Here is a 19,809-nt window from a genome sequence, read left to right as displayed (position 1 = left end):
AAGCCTGCTTCCAATCTCCAAATATGCAAGGCTCTTTGGACCTGGCTCACATTATGTTTTTCTTCCCTTGAATGCCCTCCTATGCTGCGAGCCTCCACACTTGACCTTAATCTTCTCCCCATAACCCTGCCTTGGGACTTGTATCATTGAAGCAACCCCCGAGTAACCCCTGTCCTGCATGCCCTCTGGTCCCTGCCATTCCAGCCAACGTAGACTTCTACGGCAGCACATTTTACTGCGTTCCTTCTGCGCTGGCCCACCCAATGGCATCGGAGACTCTGTGAAGGCAAAAATGATGTTCCTTTCTTTTCCTGGACTTCACAGAACCTATCATGGTGATTGTGTTGAGTGAGTGAATGAATGAAGCCAAAGCCAAGCAGTGTTCTCTCATTAACTCTTTCTGGTGGTCTCTGGTTAGCCTGGGATAGAATTAGACAGTTGGATTTTCTTCTAGCTATCTTCTTTCTTGTCACTTAGAGAGTTAGGAGGCAGGAAGCTAGTCCAAGACATGCTCTTAGGCTGAATTTTACTTTGGAAGCCCAACTCTCCTGCTGTCTTGATATGATGAGCTCGGTGTGCCTCAGGAGTGACCTTGCCTGGAGTCGGAATCCTGTAAGGCAAGTGCCTGAAGGCTTCGTTTGAGGACTGGATTGGTCAATGGCTTTTCGATTCCGAATGAGCTGCATTCATGCCAACCTCTCCGTTTGGTGGAGATTCCTTCCCTTCTATTTGTGAGGTAAGGGGAAAAAAATAACATGGTCAGTTAGGGCAGTCTGAATCTTACAGCCCTTGTGTCTAGGTAAACCTCAGGATCAAGACTAGCCTCAGGTTAAAAACAAATACAAAAACAACACCTGTAGCAACCAAGCCTGCCTCCCCACTCTGCAACCCAGCCTCCCCACTCTTTCTCCAATCTGCTCTCCACGGTCAATATCGAATTGCCTCCCTCCTGCCTTTGTGTTCTCTCTCCCGCTGTAGCCTGTTCCTTGGAAAGTGTATTTTCTGCTAAAGGTCTAACTCTAGAGGGGCATTCATCTCCTTACCATGTCAGCTCTTCCTAAATCCCTCTTAAGAAAGTGACCTTAAGTTAAAGGTGAGAGGCAGCCTCATTGGCTTTTAACGATCTATAAAGACAGTGACTGCCTTCCCCACTGGCAGGATGACAGGTGGTGCAATAGTGTTATATATAGTTTTAGATACGTTGTATGTATATGTATTACATACACACATGGGGCCTGGAAACAGACTCAGGGATCAAATCCTGGCTCTGCCACTTAGTAGCTTGTATGATCCCTGCAAGCTACTTATACTCTCTTAGCTTCTATTTTGTTACCTGTAAAATGAAAAAGATGACAGCCTGTTTTCGAGGCTTGTGGTGAGTAATAAATGAGGAGCATAAAGTAGTTTGGAGAATATGCTTTGGAGTTCGTGTGAAGTTCAAACCTGACCTTTCTGCTTACTGTTGTGTGACCGTGAGAAGCTACTCACCACTTTGCCTCAATTTGCTCATCTATAGGATGGGAATGATAATAATAGTACTTACCTCATAGGATTTTACATAATGAGAAAATATACATAAAGCTTCCTCCGAAAGTGCACAGTTACTACACACTCCAAGTCTTCTTATTTCAGGTCTTATGAGCATTGAGTGAAAAAGAGAGTCTGCGAGGCTTAAGCATACTGTATACATATCCAGGAATCTCTTGAACATAAAATTCTCTAAGAATCTTGGAGGTAAAGAACTACATGGATTTCTAGCCTCCTCTTGTCCCTCTTATAACTTGGGTGTGTGTGTGTGGGGAGTGGGTAATAAAAGGTGGTCATTGTGTGTGCACACATCTACATTTCAGTGGAAAAAGAATGACCCAGCTGACTTCACCACCCTGAATGCCCAGGGAAGTGCTTTGTGTCACATCACAGGGTTTCACTCCTACCCAGAATATTCATGAATAATTAGGGGCTTAATAATTAGGCCTCTCTAATTAAAAGTGTTAAAAAGAGCTCACAAATGACTTTTATAGATTAAAAACAGTGATTTGGATATTTTATATGTATGCGTGTGTGTGTGTGTGTGTGTGTGTGTGTGTGTGTGTATACACACACACACACCCGAAAGTAAAACAGGGAGCAGTGCGGAGGAAACTCCTGTTGGCTAGCAATTAGAAGACCAGGTATGGCTAGGCCCCCACTCTGAGTTTCTGATTTAGCAGGGGGCAGTGCAGGTGGGAGTCACTGAGATTTGCATTTCTAATGAATACCCAGGTTTCATTAGCCCTGGTTTAGATCAACTTTGTCTGAAATTTGCCTTATCTTAGGCACGACTTTAGGAGTCATTTAGAAGCAGGAATTGTCAAGTCATTGCAGACCTCTAGAATCAGAATTTCCTTTGGTGAAATGTTTATAGTCCACACCCAAGAAGTACATCAGACTCTAAGAGTGAATCCCAGGCATCATGTATTTTGTTTGTTTGTTTGTTAATGCTTCTTGGGAGTTTTCAATGTGCATCCAAAGTTAAAAATGACAGAAATCAAAAGACCTGAATCCTGGCCTCTGTTTCACAGCAAATTAGCTGCATGACCATGGGAAAGTTTTCTAAGACTTTTAGAATAATTTTCTTTTTGGTAAATGGCTGGAGATGGGGCATACGGAAAAGGGAATAAGAGTTTGTTTGGACAAATCAGTAATTTCTTTCCTTTTTTTTTTTTAAATATTTTACTTATTTATTTGACAGAGAGATCGCAAGTAGGCAGAGAGGTAGGCAGAGAGAGAGGAGGAAGCAGACTCCCTGCTGAGCAGAGAGCCCGATGCAGGGCTCGATCCCAAGACCCTAGGATCATGACCTGGGCCGAAGGCAGAGACTTTAACCCACTGAGCCACCCAGGTGCCCCGACAAATTAGTAATTTCAACCTTAACTGTATACTTGAATCATCTAGGGGATTAAAAAAAAAATTAAAATCTGATACATAAGCTCCACCCCAGAATCTCTGTGGTAAGCCGTGCGCATTGGAATTTTTTTTTTAAAACTTTAGATGATTAGAATGTGCATTTAAGGCTAGAACCACTGGATTAGAAGATTTCTAAAATCCCTTCTGAGTCGTACCTCATATATTCCTATGTGAGCTGGTCATTGAGTTCCTATAGCCAGCATCAAGTCTCTTACTGTGAAGAGAACAGAGGTTCAATTTTTGTGTCCTGCATCCTCTATCAAGTCACTTTTCCCACCATACTTTCATATTTACTGCCTTGTAGTCGCTCACTTAATAGTATAACAGGATTTAACTTTTTGTGGAACACTATTTGTCATCTTGGTAAATATAGTCAGTAATATTGTAATAACATTGTGTGGTAACAGATGGTGACTATACTTACTGTGGTGAGCACTGACTAACGTGCAAAATTGTTGAATCACTGTTGTACACCTGAAGCTGAAATAGCATTGTATGTCAATTATACTTCAATAAAACACACAGAAAAATATGTGAGACCCTATGTGACCCACAAAACCTAAAATGTTTAATACTTTGAACGATAAAAGTCTGCTAACCCCTTGAGTATGGTATGCTATAAATATGAAGACTTCTCTGGTGTCTGTGTGCTTATAGACTAGGGTAGAAGTTGTTCCAAATGCTTCAGTCCTGGATATCCTCGCCTGTGTTCAGTGACACCTCCTGTGCTTACACTATTACCAGAAAAGAGCTTGGGGAAATGTTCCTCAAAAGGCAAGGATCTTTCTATTCCTCATTCCTCTATATTTATTTATCTAAACCCCATTACATCATTCATCAACTCACCAGATATAGTTTGCCTAAAAATCCGATATATCCTCAGGGACTAAAAGCTGCCAAGTTTAAGGATGTCGCAAAGAGGGGTGCCTGGGCTCAGCTGGTTAAGTGTCTAACTTCAGCTCAGATCAGGATCTCAGAGTCCTGGTATGGAGCCCGACATCTAGCTCCCTGCTCAGTGGGGAGTCTGTTTGTCCCTCTGCTCCTGCCCCTGTTCGGGCTCTTTCGTGTTCTCTTGTACACTCTCTAGTAAATAAAATCTTAAAAAAAAAAAAAATGTTGCAAAGAGTATGTCCAAGACTTTTAAGAGAAATCATAGAGAATCAGCACAAAAATGTTGGAGGCAGTATCTTTAGAAAGTAGGCAAAACTTACAAAGGGTCAGGATGCCTGGGTGACTCAGTCAGTTAAGTGTCTGCTTTTAGCTCAGGTCTTGATCTCAGGGTCCTGAGATGGAGCCCCATGTCAGGCTCCCTGCTTAGTTGGGAATCTGCTCTGCCTTCTCCCTCTGCCCCTTGCCCCCCAAACCTCCCATCCCCATGCTCTCGCTCTCAAGAAATCTTTGGAAAAAAGAAAAAAAAAGAATTAAAACTTACAAAGTGCCCACTTTATGTTATATGCAGAGATTGTAGGAAGCAGGACATATTAGATACATAATATCGCCAAAGAGTTGAGTCTGGTTCACGGTTTCACAGTGATAGAATATGGGAAGAACTTTGCTACTCAAAGCATGTCCACAGACTAGTAGGAGAGCCATCTCCTGGAGGATAGTTAGAAACCCAGAATTTTTAGTCTGCCCTAGACCGGCTGAATCATAGTCCACATTTTACAGAATCCTTACGTAATCCCCAGGCACACTGCAGCTCAAAAAATATCAGCATAAAGCAACCAGCCTCAGATGTGAAACCAAATAGTTTTTCCAGGTGGGCAAGTAAGTTCTCTTTAAGTTGGCATGTCCTCTATAAAATAGAATGCCTAACATCTAAAATATAGACTTCTGTGTCTGCATTGTGAAACAATAGGTATGAAGCCCTGTGAAAGTTAGAAATTTACTCAGGAAATTTCTGAGTAATTCTGTAATTACTCTTAATTACAATTCTGTAGTTCTGTAATTCAGTAATTACTGAAATTCAATAATTTCAAAAGGAATTCTGACTTTTTAGCTAAGAGCATTTATGTTGACCAAGCCCCTCAAATATCTTTATAGCCCTCTTTCTCTCCCCTACTCTATGTGTACACACAATATTATTGGTGTTCCCACAAGAAGTGTACTTACTACTACTATACCTGGATCCCATGAAGGAAAAAAATGCAGAGGTTATTCCAGGCAAAAGGCACAGTTAAACAGCTAGCCTGGAGAGCACAAAGCTAAACAGAAGCAAGATGTATAGAATTTCCTCATTATGTGCTTCTCTCTGGGACTATTAGTCAGAACACCGTCTTTAGCTTTATTTCACGTAGTAGATTGAAAGGTCAAGCTGACTGGCCGTTCACTCAGAGGACTGATTCAGGTTGGAAGGGAAACAGAAATGACCCCCTGAGAATGAGAGCAAAATGGTTCTGTTGTAGAAAGTTGCCAAACGGAGACACATTTGAAGGGCATTGTGGGGTTCAGCCTATTCCTACGAGCATTGGTTATGAACATAATCATGGCTGAGAGTTGACCTGAGCTTCTGCAGACACAGCTGTTCCTCCCATTTAGACCTTGTCATGGTCTCCTGAGGGCCTGCTGATGAGACCAGGACGCATCTGGGTCCAAACTAGCCGTGGCTCGGGACGGTGATGGCCACATCTGTTTCCCAACAAGGTGGAAATGGCTACTTGAAGGTCACCTAAGAAAGAGTTCCATGTGGCAGAGCCCATTTGGACATGGCTCCCCAGTGACATGGGCTAACTCTGCTGCATACTTACTGGCACAACTCTGTTCTGCTCTTTGAGCAGCATGGAAATGTGTCAGATTAAAGAGGTGAGCAAGCCTCTGGTACATTTGCAGGTATCATAGGGGCTTGTGGCACGTACTGGGAAGGGAAAGTGGGGAGGTCAAAAAGGGAGTTTCTAGCTTGGGAGATATTAGTAAAAGGCATTGGTTATCAGTGAAATTAGGAGGCTTTGGCTGGCAGGGTTCTTGCTGGAAAGAGCTATAACAGCTAAAGGTAATGATAGAAATGAGGGAGAGGGTACCCACTAGTATGATAATGCTAGAAAGCTAGGCAAAAGAAGTCATAGGTATCAAGCAAAGGAAAACTTGAATCAGGAGTGAGAGGATGAAGGCAGATTAAGCAAGCAGAACTGGGCTGAGAATGAACACATGTGACAGGAGATTGGAGAGTATTAATGTTGCTACATGTGGATGGCTTTGTTGGTTATGTTCAAGAGCCTGTGATGCAACAGACGCTGACAGCTTTGCCTCTTCCCTTGTAGCAGAGAGACCCAGACTATCACCACCTCTGAATGTGGGAATGGGTGGGATTGCCCCTAAGGCAATTTTATGAGAAGACTGGGAGAAGGATGAAATGAGAGATCTGAAATGGAAAAAAATAAATAAATAAACAAAAAATAAACAAACAAAAAAACCTAATAATTAAGTACTGATGAGATAGAGCAAACAGGTCAGAAGGACCAAGCCTGGAAAGAATTTGAGAGAAAAAAAAATGTGTATGTGCCTGAGGGCTGGGAAGGTGGCTCTTAGGGGATGGAGCTTGTTTGAAGGTCATTTCTTCAGTTTCTTCCCTTGTGTGGCCTAGGACCAGAGCTGAGTTACTCATACCCCTTTGGGCTGGTCCCCTTAGAGTCTTCCAAAGCTGTAAGAAAATAGGTTCCCAGGATTTTTCCTCAGAACAATGCCCATTGCAGTGACCAGACACACACTCCTGCTAAAGAGCCATTATGGAACCAGCACCTTCTGTTCACTTTACTCCTGGTCTTTGTCTTAAGCTCCCTGTGCAAACTGTTGATGTCCAGGGGAAGAAAAAGTTTCAGGGGGGTTAGGTGGAGTAGGGAGTCATGAAAGATAGTGTATAGCTAAGGACTATGTGAGTACAAATGGAAGGCTGCAAAAATTGACCATGTTGGCTTACCCAAAGAAGCCCGGAAAGTGGAGAGTGATCCTCCTGTTTCAGGAAGGGGTGGCTCATGGGGCTATCCTGTGAGATCAGCCCCAGGGCATTATTGACTCCTACTGGCTTCTCTTCACCATGTTCACCAGAAAACCTCTTGTGTAAATGCTTGGGGGGCATTCGAGAACATCCCTGAGGTCCTTCTGGGTGTCCCACCACTGTCCCCCTCTCAGCTCCCCTGACTCCCCCACCCCCCAATCTTTTTTTGGTTTTCTTTTTGGTTTCAGAAATTACTGTTAAGTAGATCTGGGAGGGGCACATATTTTTATAGGCTAAGAATGTCCTTCTCTGATCTACTTGATTTTGTACTTCTGTCGTACAAATTTCCTGCTATGGACTTGCTTTGGCATATTTGACAGGTCTGACAAAATTGATTCTACCCACATTTTCATCTAAGCCAGGAGTTTGCGATCTTCTTTTATAATGGGCCATATAGGAAATACTCATAGCCTATAGGTATGTGAACCCTGTTATAACTATTCAGGTCTGCCCTTATAGTGCAAATGTAATCATAGGCAACATGTAAGTTAATGGTCATAGATGTGCTCCAATACTCTATCTACCAAAACAGGTGGCCAGAGAAAGGAAAGAGAAGAAATTTCAGATAAAGATGACCGAGCTTAAAGAAAACTCCTTATCCTTACATAATTCTCCAATAGCTTGCATGGGGGCTTGAAGTTTCTACAACGTACATGTTTCCTTAAAATTCTAAAGGACTTGCACATCTTTTTTTTTTTTTTTTTTTGCCATTGGATTTTATTTTATTTTATTTTTTTAATTTTTTATTTTTTATAAACTTGCACATCTTAATTGTGTTATAGTAGGAGGTTATATTAGAGAATATTACATTTTCTCTATAAGAAGAAAATAGTTACTTTGATTAATCAGTTAGCATCCTCTTTTTGGGGGGGGTAAACTGTAAGAGGAGGGAGTAGGATTCATTAGAGATAAGTGCTGGTGGGGCAGAAGGTAAGAAAACATCCAGAGTAGGGAGGCTGCCTTGGAACCACAAGATCTTGTATAGGGAGCTATAGGGGCCATGAGGATAAATAAAATACAACCATTCTCAGGAAGGTTGAAATTTAATTGAAGATCCATGATACCTATATTTCTGTATATCTAATGGTGCAGGTATGTGTTTATCCATCTATCTGCACACATGACAAATAATGAATAAAACAATGACATGTGATAAGTAGTCACTAGTGGTATAAGAGGTAAGCCCGAAGAGATTTAGAAGAGAAATCTATTCCTGTTGGCCAATGTGAATGGGAGATCTTCAGGGACATGTGGATTGTAAATTAAACGTTGGCTAGTTACTAAGAATTTAATTGGAGGCACCTTCTCCACCTAAACCCCTCCCCCAAAATAAAAACCCAAGAGGCAAAATGTTGAGGAAATAGGGATTTCTGTCTTACATGATGGAATTCTGTGCAAAGAGGACTGAAGTCACAGATTCAGTATTGGTTTGGATAGTTAGATTCCTTCTGCACTCTGGTCATGCCTTGATTCCACATGTCCACCTATCATCCTGAAATGGATGACCAAGCTATACAGAGTAGATGCACTCATTTATTCATCTGGATCTTCTTCTGTAAAAGTTCCATGACTTCCACTATAAGTCAAGAACTGGATGGTTCCAGTGCAGCCTTCTCTACCACCAGAGAAAGATCCTGGAGATCCGAGCTCCCTGGTACACAGTGGGGCATTCATCTCACAGGTATGAAGGTCAGTGTATTCTAGTCACTGGAAGTCAGTGAAAATTGCATTTATTACATGGAACTCTGAGAAATCAAATAATAGAGGAACATAATCATTCATTTCCTCAATGAAAGGATGGAGAAAACAGAATCCCAGGAGGCCTTCAGTAATTAAAATGGCATTATATTCACGGCATGATTTTAGATAACATATTCTAAGTCTCTCCTATCCTTTTCATATAACCACACATTATTGATGAACAGGCATCAAGAAAGCATTAGGTGATATTTTATTGCATTATTTTAAGCCACAGAGGTTTTTATATATGAAGGGTATAGATTTATGCTGATGATTCAGCTACGAAGCAAGCACATCAATTTGTTCATGGATGTGAACTGGTGATTACCTCCATTAAAGTCAACAGGGCAGACTGATCACTTTAATTTGGGCAGAGGCATGCAAACAGCATTCGCTAGTGGTATATGTACCTAAGAACACAGGGAAAAGAGCTGTTCTGCATCCCCATGGAGCCCTAGGAATACAGATTTGTGTTCTTCTAGGTTAGAACTGCAGGCCGGGGTATGAAGCATAGTGGGATCAGGAAGAAATTGCTGCCTAGCGTCCTGTGGCAGGATTTTGTATACATTTCATTAAGTATTAACCTGTCAATGCTGATTGGACGGTAAACGGCAGGAAGGATGGCACAGAGAACATATACTTGCTCCCTATTTCAGATCCTAGAAGTTGGGGCTCTCCTCTGTATGACTAGGTTATGACCAGTTGAGTGGTGTTCAGCTTTATACAGAGTGGAGGGGACCTGTGGGATTCAGTAAATTAAAAAACTGGAATTAAGTATCTGTGATGCCAGCAGTGTGTGCTAGGTGTAGCGAGGGCTCTGTCCTGCCAGAATTCATGGTCTCACTGGGGAAATGTGACGTGACTTTTTCAGCAGCGCCAGTTTACGCTTGTACAGTGCAATTGGTTTAGAGAATGGAGGTTGGAAAGGTGATGCGGTTACGGGGTTATGGCCGAGAAGGCAGGGGGAAACGGTGTCAGAGTCTGGGATTTGACACTAGCGACACTGGAGAATTAGCAATTCGTTTGTTGCTAGGGCGCTCTCGGCAAGCACTGTGGGCATATATATGCACATGCTAGAACCGTTTTCCTGACTCAAAAGTTCCACTTCTGACCCCAGCAAAAACTGCATGCCTAAAGGTGTAAGCTACTTTCTTTTTGGTAAGAGCAAACACTGGAAACTCCTTTAAATGTATGATGACAGGGAATTGACTTATCCAATAATGAAGCAAAAATACTCAGGGATTTTATTCAACCATTAACAAAGTAATTACAAGTATATAGAGACTCTGGAAAATATTTGTGATATAGTAAGTGGTGACAAAGATGCAAACTGAGATTGCAACTTTATAAAAATTATACATAATGGAAGGATAAATGATATGAATAGTTACACGGAGAGTAGACCTCCCTTTATTCTCTATTGCTGCCTTTGTAGTAGTATACACAATATGAACTTTATTTATTTATTTAAATTTAATTTATTTATTTGACAGAGAGTGAGATCACAAGTAGGCAGAGAGGCAGGCTGAGAGAGAGCAAGAAGCAGGCTCCCCGCTGCGCAGAGATCCTGATGCAGGGCTTGATCCCAGCACCCTGGGATCATGACCTGAGCCGAAGGCAGAGGCTTAACCCACTGAGCCACCAGGGCACCCCTATTCATTTATTTTTAAAAGATTTTATTTATTTGACAGGCAGGCAGGGAGAGAAGGAAGCAGGCTCCCTGCTGAGCAGAGAGCCCTGATACGGGGTTTGATCCCAGGACCCTGAGATCACCACCGAGTCACCCAGGTGCCCCCAAAATATGAACTTTAAAAATGCATTTACATGTTTAATTCTACCAAAATACAAGCTTCTCTAGGAAATACGAATCCTATTTAACTTGTTCACCTCTAGGTCTCCAATGTATGGTACCATTAGGCACTCTCAATATTTGAATGTTTGAATACATCCGTGATTGGATGTTATTATTACAAAATTTCTTTATTTTTATAGTGACCTTTCAGCAAAATGCACAATATGAGAATAACATTTGTCAACTCCTTACTGGGTGCTAGGTTAAGTACTGTAGCCAGGTTTCATTTCAACCCTATCACCACTTTGTTGTTATTTTATAGTTCTGTTTTATAGTTGAGGAAATTGAGGCTTTACAGAGGCAAAGTACCCTGCTCAGCTAGAGAGTATAAGAGTCAAGATGTAAATCTCAGGCTACCAAACTCCATAGCCTAAGATCCTGACCATTTTATGATTTTGAAAATTAAAATATGTAGAATAAATCAGGAGTTTCAGATGCTTAAGAGAAGTCGTTTAAAACAAGGGCGTAAAAGTGTTTCTCACTTCCTCCTGTTCCCCTACCCCCAGTGTCTTCTTACTGCCCCAGCTGCCAGCTTCTACTGGGCCATCCTTCCCTGATCAAAGGATCCCTGTTGACTATGTCCTGTAGCCTTCAGAACTGCACTTACTAGCAGTCAGGTTGATACAATCCTCTCAGTCTGAGGCAGCTGCATTTTATTAATTTTTTTATTTTTATTTTTTTTAAGATTTTATTTATTTATTTGACAGAGAGAGAAATCACAAGTAAGCAGAGAGGCAGGCAGAGAGAGAGGGAGAAGAAGGCTGCCCACTGAACAGAGAGCCTGATGCAGGGCTCGATCCCAGGACCCTGAGATCATGACCTGAGCCAAAGGCAGAGGCTTAACCCACTGAGCCACCCAGGCGCCCCGGCAGCTGCATTTTAAAAGGATTCCATAATATCTCTGCGTGAGAGACATGGCTACAGACAAGTTCTGGGACATCCAGACCTTTCAGTCTCTTCTCAAATCAAGTTGTGAAGGTGGCCATGTGGTCTACTGAGATGTCCATCTCCATGGAAGTCTATCATCATCTTAAGGTCAAATCCCTCTGTCTTAATAGCAACGCCTTCTGTCTTGCCTCCCAGAGATTTCAGGGAAATGTGTATCATATTGTTTCGTACTGAATTTAAAAAATCCCATCGGTGATATAGGAGGCATGTTCTGTAGAAGCCTAGAAATTCTACATGAGATGGGCATGTATGAAGAAAGCCGTTTGTGTGCAGAGAACTGAATAAATCTGTGGACAGAGACCGTGGCACCCTTCATTGCCCTGTTTGTTATAGAGAACAACAACAGTTGGTGTGGAATTTGTGTTATCCTCTCTTCTCTTTATCGTTTAATATGGCTAGGTGACTGTGGTGACTAGAGATTTCATAAATCCTCTTGTAATAATAAATAAGTTCATTTTATTCTCAAATTTATGGTGATGATGCAATATTAACCCGGGAAGCAAGTGCTTTATAAACCTCCGAATTGTTGTCCTGCTTCATTTCAAGAGTGTGCTCTTCTTAAAACACCACTATGTTACCTGAAGCTGTAAAAATTAATGAAATGATAAAGTGTTTTGGGGGTTGAATGCACTGAATATGTGCTGCTGTTTGGAATTGAACAGAATTACAAATATTAAAAAATCTAATTTCTTTTCCAGGACCAGAAAAGAAGAAAATGTTCTCGTTTTTCTGATGCACCTCATATCACTTTGGAGTTAAATACCTAAATACTTTATTAGCAGAGGTTCTTAATGTTTAATTAAGGCTCAGCCTTCCAGGAATTTTGGCTTTTTTCTTGTGAGCATTCAAACAGGACTATGGCATTTTTGAGACGGAGCTACTTTCTTCAGTAGTGACGTCCCCACAAAAACCAAATTTCACAGCTGGGAGAGGCTGTTCATCTGGAGCTTTGAGCTGGTTTTATTTTGTTCTGTTGTTTGGTTGTGAAAAATATCTTGCATTTTGAACAATCGCATTGTATTTTTGTGAGGGCGCCATGCATTTGTGGTTTTGTCCATTTTAATTCTGCCATCATTGTCTCTGGAATATCTGCTTTTGGTCAACCGGTGTATTGAAAGGTTAGGGACTGGATCCCAGTTGTACAGAATCAGTTGGAGGAGCAGGTTGCTTTCTTAACAGCATCTCTATGAGTTCTCCTTGCGGGCTTGTTGTCTTTCAAATCTTCCTGGTGCTCTCCTCCTTTGTTTTGGCCTCTTTATACACAGTGTGCCTCCAGAACAGCAAAACGTCATGATCTTTGAGCGTCCTGACAATTGTGCTACTCAGGCAATGAGAAAAGAAGCATTTAAGATGCCTCTCCGTGATGTGTTGCCTGCTTCCCACCCAGGACTACTAATTGTTCCTTTCTCTGGGCTCCTAAAGTTCTTGTCGTCCTCAGCACACAATTCAGTGATGGCTACTAAGCTTCCTCCTTTTCCTCAAGAGAACTGGTTTTTGAGACACGGAGTGAGAGATAGAAGACGAGGCTGAGTCCGCTTAGCTGTTGCTGCCCCAAAGCCACTGTTCTCAGAAGGTATAGAGGAGGATTTCCTGTCCCACGAGGTTGCTGGGAATTTAGATGGGTTGGCTAAACCAAGGAGCAAGGCCACTTTTACTTGTGACCGAGACTCTTCCAGAAATCCCAAATCAATCTAAATAGTCCAACATCTAATCACTACTGATATGTTTTATTGTTTTCTAAGCTTCCAGGATAGCTGGGGACTCTTGTTGTCTCCGCTAAGTTGTAAACAAATCAAGAACAAAGTAATCAGGCCACAGGCAGGCCGTGAGTGTCACCTGCTTGATTGACTCAGGCAGGTTTCAAAGTTTTATTAAAATTAATCATATTGGGGGGCGCCTGGGTGGCTCAGTGGGTTAAAGCCTCTGCCTTCCGCTCAGGTCATGATCCCAGGGTCCTGGGATCAAGCCCTGCATCGGGCTCTCTGCTCAGCGGGGAGCCTGCTTCCTCTTCTCTCTCTGCCTGCCTCTCTGCCTACTTGTGATCTCTCTCTGTCAAATAAAAATAAATTAAAAAAATTAATCATATTGGTCAACATCTTTTGGGTTGCAGCCTAGTAACATTAGTCAATTAATGATTTGTTGTCCATTTTTTTTACTTACATAAATATTTTTCAAATATCTTGTGATTCTTGTCTACCAATTTCTACCTGCTCCTTACCTTCCTCTTCTTAGGAAGATCATCATGCTAAATTGGTTTTAAAAAAACCCAAACAACAAAAAACAAACAAATAAACAAAAACAAGGTCTATGGGGGAATACTGTGACTTGAAAAATAGGACATTTTATTTTTTTCTGAGTTTCATATCCTAGCATCAGAACTGTAGTTAAAGAACAGGTAAAATAAATCATCAAGTACTTATTCTGTGTGGTAGTCTTGATATTATTTGGCATTTCGAGCTACAGTAGTGATTGGGACCTGTCTCCAAGACCAAAACTTAGCATTTGGTGACAGAGTTGTAGAGATTGCGATATATTAAAACCATGTTCAGAGTCACCATGATGCAAAGGGTCCAGTGAAAAGCAGAAAGGCAAGCCTAAGGAAGATAGGAATTTGGAGTCCATGGCCAGTTTAAGATGTGCAAAGCTGACTGCCTTTGGAGATATTGAAATCCTGAGCATCTTGTTGGAAATATTTTCAGTGTCTTAGAATACAATACCAGGGGGGCGCCTGGGTGGCTCAGTGGGTTAAGCCGCTGCCTTCAGCTCAGGTCATGATCTCAGGGTCCTGGGATCGAGTCCCGCATCGGGCTCTCTGCTCAGCAGGGAGTCTGCTTCCTCCTCTCTCTCTCTGCCTGCCTCTCTGCCTACTTGTGGTCTCTCTCTGTCAAATAAATAAATAAATAAATAAATCTTAAAAAAAAAAATTAAAAAAAAGAATACAATACCAGGTAAATAAAATTCTGATTTTAGGTGGACTTAAACAGTAGAACATTGCAGAGTGGAGCCTGCCAGACTTGAGGGTTTATGGATCAGTAAATTAAAGAGAATAATTAAAGGATATTGGGAATAGTCAGCTCTTAACTTTTTCTAGGTGTTATTAGCATGGTTTCCCCCTAATTAGATTCTACTGGGCAATGAGTTTCCCACTTTAGATCTAAGCCATAATAGAGTTTATTTAAACAAAAAATGAACACGCATTTCAAAAGATACACAAAGAAAAGTTCATTATCACCATGCAGAAGTTACTGGGGGGCATCTCCTTCCTCAGGAGCTGATCCCCTTTTTCTCAGCCCTCAGGCTCTCTTATTGTCATATATAAAGCCACGTGCCAAAGCTTTCAGCTTAAGTCCAGGGCTGTGCAAAAGTGTGACCTCGAGTCTCACACACCAAGCAAGAATGATAGCAAACAAACCTATCTGAAATGCTCATTTCATAAAATGAAAAGCTGTCCAACAGCAAAAATAGGAAGAATTTAATTGAACATTAGAAGAAATGGAAATTAAATACGTACATCTTTCTGGAAAAGTCACCCCATCCTGACATTTTTTCATGCCACCGTGAACAGGGACACTACCTTATGGACTCAACAGTGGACCAAAATATAGGAACCATTGTTCAGTACGATAGTGTTAGTAAATACCTGCTGGAAGGTAATATAAACATTGATGCGCTAGATTAAAGGGGTAGCTCAGCTAGATCTTTGAGAGTATATGATGTACTGCATATAATATATACATATATATAAAAGCTATTAAAGGCTCTTTAATTCATTACACACATATTGAGCACCAATTTTATATCACATACTTATTGTGGCTCTTAGAATGTAAAATGTGCTTGAATACAAGTATAATGAAGACTAACAAAAATGTGAAGTATAGACAACAGAACAAAAATCGAGAACCTGCATTATATTTGCTCTGCCTCCAAGAAGCCTCACGCCTCTGGGCATTTGGCATCCTATAAATGGGCACAGTAAGACATATTTGTCTTTAAAAATTGAATTTATTTTCACCATTTTACTTAGTTTTCAGAATATCTGAAGAATCTGAGGTAAACTATAAGAAACCGATAATGTTTGGAATTTCATCTGTGGTTTCTCAGAGTACATATTCTCACTGCAATAGACTTCAAGTGTTCTTCCTTAAAAGCTTCAAAATGGGATTCTTAACATTAAATGATTTATTGAAGTAATCTTTGAAAGTGTTCCTAGTATCTCCATCTACCCATCTCCTTTTGCTGATAAGAAAATGGTCCTCCAGATGTGAAGGGACTATATAACCAGTGGTGGTTAAGCCTCCTGACCTCCAATCCCTTGCTCTCCACACTGTCTGACTAAGCTTTCTTTTGCATTTGGAACACACACATGTGTGGTGAATTTTAATCTTCCAGAGCATTAAGGCATGGTAAGGAGGCAGCCTGGTTTTGGAGAGCAGAGGTGGCAGGATACAAAAGGGCAGGTGATGCAAGGCTCAGGGGATTCTTGTTCTGCTAATCACTTGTTCTACTTGCCCTACTGCTCCTAGCCCTGGTGGCCCTTCTCTGCTCCTTTGCCCTTTCTAATCCCCATCCTCTTGTCCTCTTGGCACTATCCTGATGGGACTGATCAGTGTTTTGATGGTGGCTTTGTGTGCTGTTGACCTTGGCCAGTCAATCTGACCTTGTATTACCAACTCTCCCTCCTTGAAGAAGAATGACACAAATTGAAATGCTCGACTCGGGAGCTCGAATATAGTGCAGCTGTTTTGTCTGGCATAGTATTTTTAAAAATCAAAACTGAATGCCTTTATACTAGACCCACATATTCCAATTTGTTGTACACTCTATCATTGCCTCCTGGATTAGGTCAGCCTTTTCAATGGATTTCTCAGGACTGGCTAGACCCTGAAAGCCCTTGAGTAGGCTACTGGTGGACTAGCATTTTCCTGACAGACTCTGATAGGCAGATAAGGGTTCTGTTGGGTAGAACTCTCTCATTTTCAGTTTCCTGTGAGTCTCTTTTAAATACAAAGTATACTGTACCCTTATTTGTAACAGGATTCCCTTGGATGCAGGACTCTGGAGAAGGTGCAAGTTCAGGCAACAGTATACTTCCCCTTTGCCCCAACATGACTTTCTCTCCATTTCTCTTCCATCCAGGTTGCCAACTTGGCCTGTTCCATTTCCAACAATGAGGAAGGGGTAAAATTAGTCCGGATGGCAGCCACCCAGATTGACAGCCTGTGTCCCCAGGTAAGCCTCATTCACTTTGTTTCAAAAGCCCATTGGTGGCCTAACACTCGGGGTCCTCTCCAATCAGGCCCTCTGGTCTCTCCCTGCCTTGCTTTGTCATTGTCCCTGGGCTGTTTCAAGATCTCTCTCTCTCTCAAAAAGAATTTCTAACTGCCCCAGTCTTCAAAACTACTGTGGTAATTATTGTGTTTTCCACTCCTATTGACTTTGTTCTGTTTGGGACTGTCATTTAAATGCTCCATATCTATTTATCTTGTCTCAACTAAATTCTAACCTTGTACATGGAGGACAGGAGTTAGCTTTCTACTACATCTGCGCTAAGTAAATACAACTTGTCCAGGAAACACTTTTTGAAACGTGAGGCTGATGACTATATCTTAAAAACAAAAACAAAAAACAAAGCAAATGAAAACACATGGTAGTTGATAATATATTTCACCTTTCGTGTTTTTTATTATCTTTTGAACCCTGACAACCCTATCTGTAGAAGCTACGGTGTCCAGGGTTTCAATGTGGCCTTTGACCTTCTTGTTTTTTTTTGGTGGGCTTTTTTTGTTTTGTTTTGTTTTTTGTTTTTTTGTTTGAATAGTGTAGTCAGTGTGTTTCTGGATATTTCTAACAAATAGGTCATCAATGCTGCTCTCACACTGGCTGCCCGACCACAGAGCAAAGTTGCTCAAGACAACATGGATGTCTTCAAAGACCAGTGGGAGAAGCAGGTCCGAGTGCTGACAGAGGCCGTGGATGACATCACCTCAGTGGATGACTTCCTTTCTGTCTCAGGTAATCATAAATTGGCCTCTTCCAAGGCAGCTGGAGGAGAACAAGATTAGGAGTATCTTGCAAGGGTCATAGGTCTCTGTTTCAAGTGGTCTTCTTGGCCCTTTGAGCTTTCACTCATCTCTGCAAATGTGATTGGAATATCCTCTTAGAAAGTCTTCTTTTGTGGGCACATTATTTCAAAACACCGAGTCAAAGCATTTGAGAGGAAAACACAACTTCCCGATGAAAAGATCGGCAACCTGGAAAGATTATTTAAGGAGACGTAGGTTCCTTTTTTAGTTCCTAGAGTTTTTAAAGCAGGTTGGGTTGGCATACATCTGAATAACCCATCTTAAAAAAGGGTATGGTATGTGAGATTGGTTAATCCTCATAGTTTGTATCTAAAAAATCAAAAAAGCAATCAGCCTAATTTGACCATGTTTGAAGGGGTCATTTTTTCCAATAAATGAAGTTACCCTGGTTTATGATAAGGCAGGTAGTCGAACATAACACAATTAAAAAAGAAAAAAAGGCAGGTACAAATACTTGTCACTTAATGTACCCACTAGGAGATACTTGGGAGCCATTGAGGTTTTGAATACTTATCTGTGAGGATGTGTAAGGAAGTTAGAGAAAACCAGTAGAACGAGTCCTCACTTGAAATTTTAACTTCTTTCTTTGTAGATGAAGCCAGACTGAAGGATGCTAGTGTATTTGAATAACTGTGTAGTCAATTTGACCTTTAATGGTACTCATCAATGCTGTTTCAAAATTGGGCTACCAGCCAGCAAATGGGCTTTTTTCCAAATACATTTGTCCAAACACATTTGGCACATTTTACGTAAAAGAGTCTCTGTGGGAGGAATGGGAGAGGAGGTTGCTGAAAACATCAGCCTCCTTTGTGAGGCATTAAAATAATCAAGTGACCCTTGAAAATTAAAATTGACCAGATATTGACTCTACCCACAGGTAGACCAAGCCTTGACCAGGGCCTGCCTATCCTCACCCACCTGAGGCCTGGGACAGAAGGCGTCACAGCAGTACTGGTGGGATCCAAGCAGAAGGGACCCTGACTGCAATAATTTAGAAGGGATTTCCGGGGGATGCATATCCTATTTGGAGATTTTGTCTAGGTGCAGTCTTTGCTTCTCTGTAAGAAACAGACGACGGGTTCCTACTGAGGGCTTCTGTCTGAAGCTTGTCTGAGAGCAGCAGAGTCAAATCTTTAGGTCTGATTGATAATGGAAAACCCAACTTTGAAACCATGGAGAGCAAGAGAAGGCAGATGGGAAAAACGAATGAACAAGTGTTCAGTGTCTATAATTTACCTGACTCTGCTGTTCGCTTTAATTCTTACCAAAATTCTGTAAGATAGGTATTAGTATTCCAGGTCTTCCTTTGAGTAAAATAAGTCACCAAGGGGGTAGGTAATTGGGCAGAGATGGTGTGAAAATCTAGATAATCCTCTTTTTCAGAAGCTATGTGGGTCTTGGTGAGTCAAGATAGCAGGGAATTTCTTACAGCACATCTAGCTTTCCTTGTTAGTGGTTCTCTTCTGCCCACCTCTGGTATCCTCATTCCACACTCTCTAATTCCTTTCAGAAACCTTTCTTGTTTTTCATTTCCAAGGTGCGATGTTTCAGTGACTTTTCAAAGCAGCTCTTCATTTAAATATACCCGTAGCTGGGAGCTAGCTGATAAAGAATTCAATACGTTGCCATTTCTGAGATTAGCTTTGACAATGGCTGAGTCCTAACCCTGTAAAAGATCATCTGAACAGTGCATCTCTCGTGCAGTGCTTAGAAATTATTGAGATAGGCATGCTGGGAGTTCGGATGGTGGGGAATAAACGGGTGGTCACCTCTTGTATCTAGTCAGTCTCTGCCAGATGACTCTAGTGGCCCCCAGACAGGGCAGGGGTTCCCCCTCACCAGCCTCAGGTCTCACAACAATCCTCTTAGCCCCTGGAAATTTGCTTCTGTCACCCCTTTTGCCTGCAAATGAGTAGAAAATTTGCCTGGACTCCCTTTTTCAAAGAGGAATCATTTCAGAACTTAGAAAGTTCCCAACTTCTCCTTTTCTTAAAATACATGTACAAAAATTTCTGAAGGTAAGGAAGAGCAGGGTGAGGAGGTCTTATCTCAGACTGTTTCCATTTGGAAAGCTTTTTCTTAATTTTCTTCCCCCAGCCCTGCCTCTTCACCACGTTTCTCCCTGCGTTTCCTTTGTGTATCTCATTATTACCAGCAACAAGGAAAGGCTTTGGCTTCTGCTGATAACACTGTGCAGTCCAACCCCAGTGGTACAAATGCCACGGCAGGCCATGACAGGAGAATGA

The 19,809-nt window shown here is 41.5% G+C and overlaps 1 protein-coding gene across 7 annotated transcripts in view; it reads left to right on the top strand.

Moving 5' to 3' along the window:
- Window positions 1-19,809, top strand: part of CTNNA2 (catenin alpha 2) — a 1,132,931-nt gene that overhangs the window by 975,148 nt on the left and 137,974 nt on the right. For all 7 annotated transcript variants that reach the window (XM_059405715.1, XM_059405716.1, XM_059405717.1 and 4 more), the window contains 2 exons: window positions 16,617-16,709; window positions 17,336-17,492. In XM_059405715.1, the coding sequence (XP_059261698.1) occupies window positions 16,617-16,709; window positions 17,336-17,492 (250 nt within the window). The remainder of the gene's footprint in view (window positions 1-16,616; window positions 16,710-17,335; window positions 17,493-19,809) is intronic.

This window comes from Mustela nigripes, chromosome 7 (assembly GCF_022355385.1).
Source record: "Mustela nigripes isolate SB6536 chromosome 7, MUSNIG.SB6536, whole genome shotgun sequence".
In the NCBI taxonomy this organism is placed as follows: domain Eukaryota; kingdom Metazoa; phylum Chordata; class Mammalia; order Carnivora; family Mustelidae; genus Mustela; species Mustela nigripes.
Note: the sequence above shows the minus strand (reverse complement) of the source record. Positions and strands in the feature narration are given on the sequence as shown.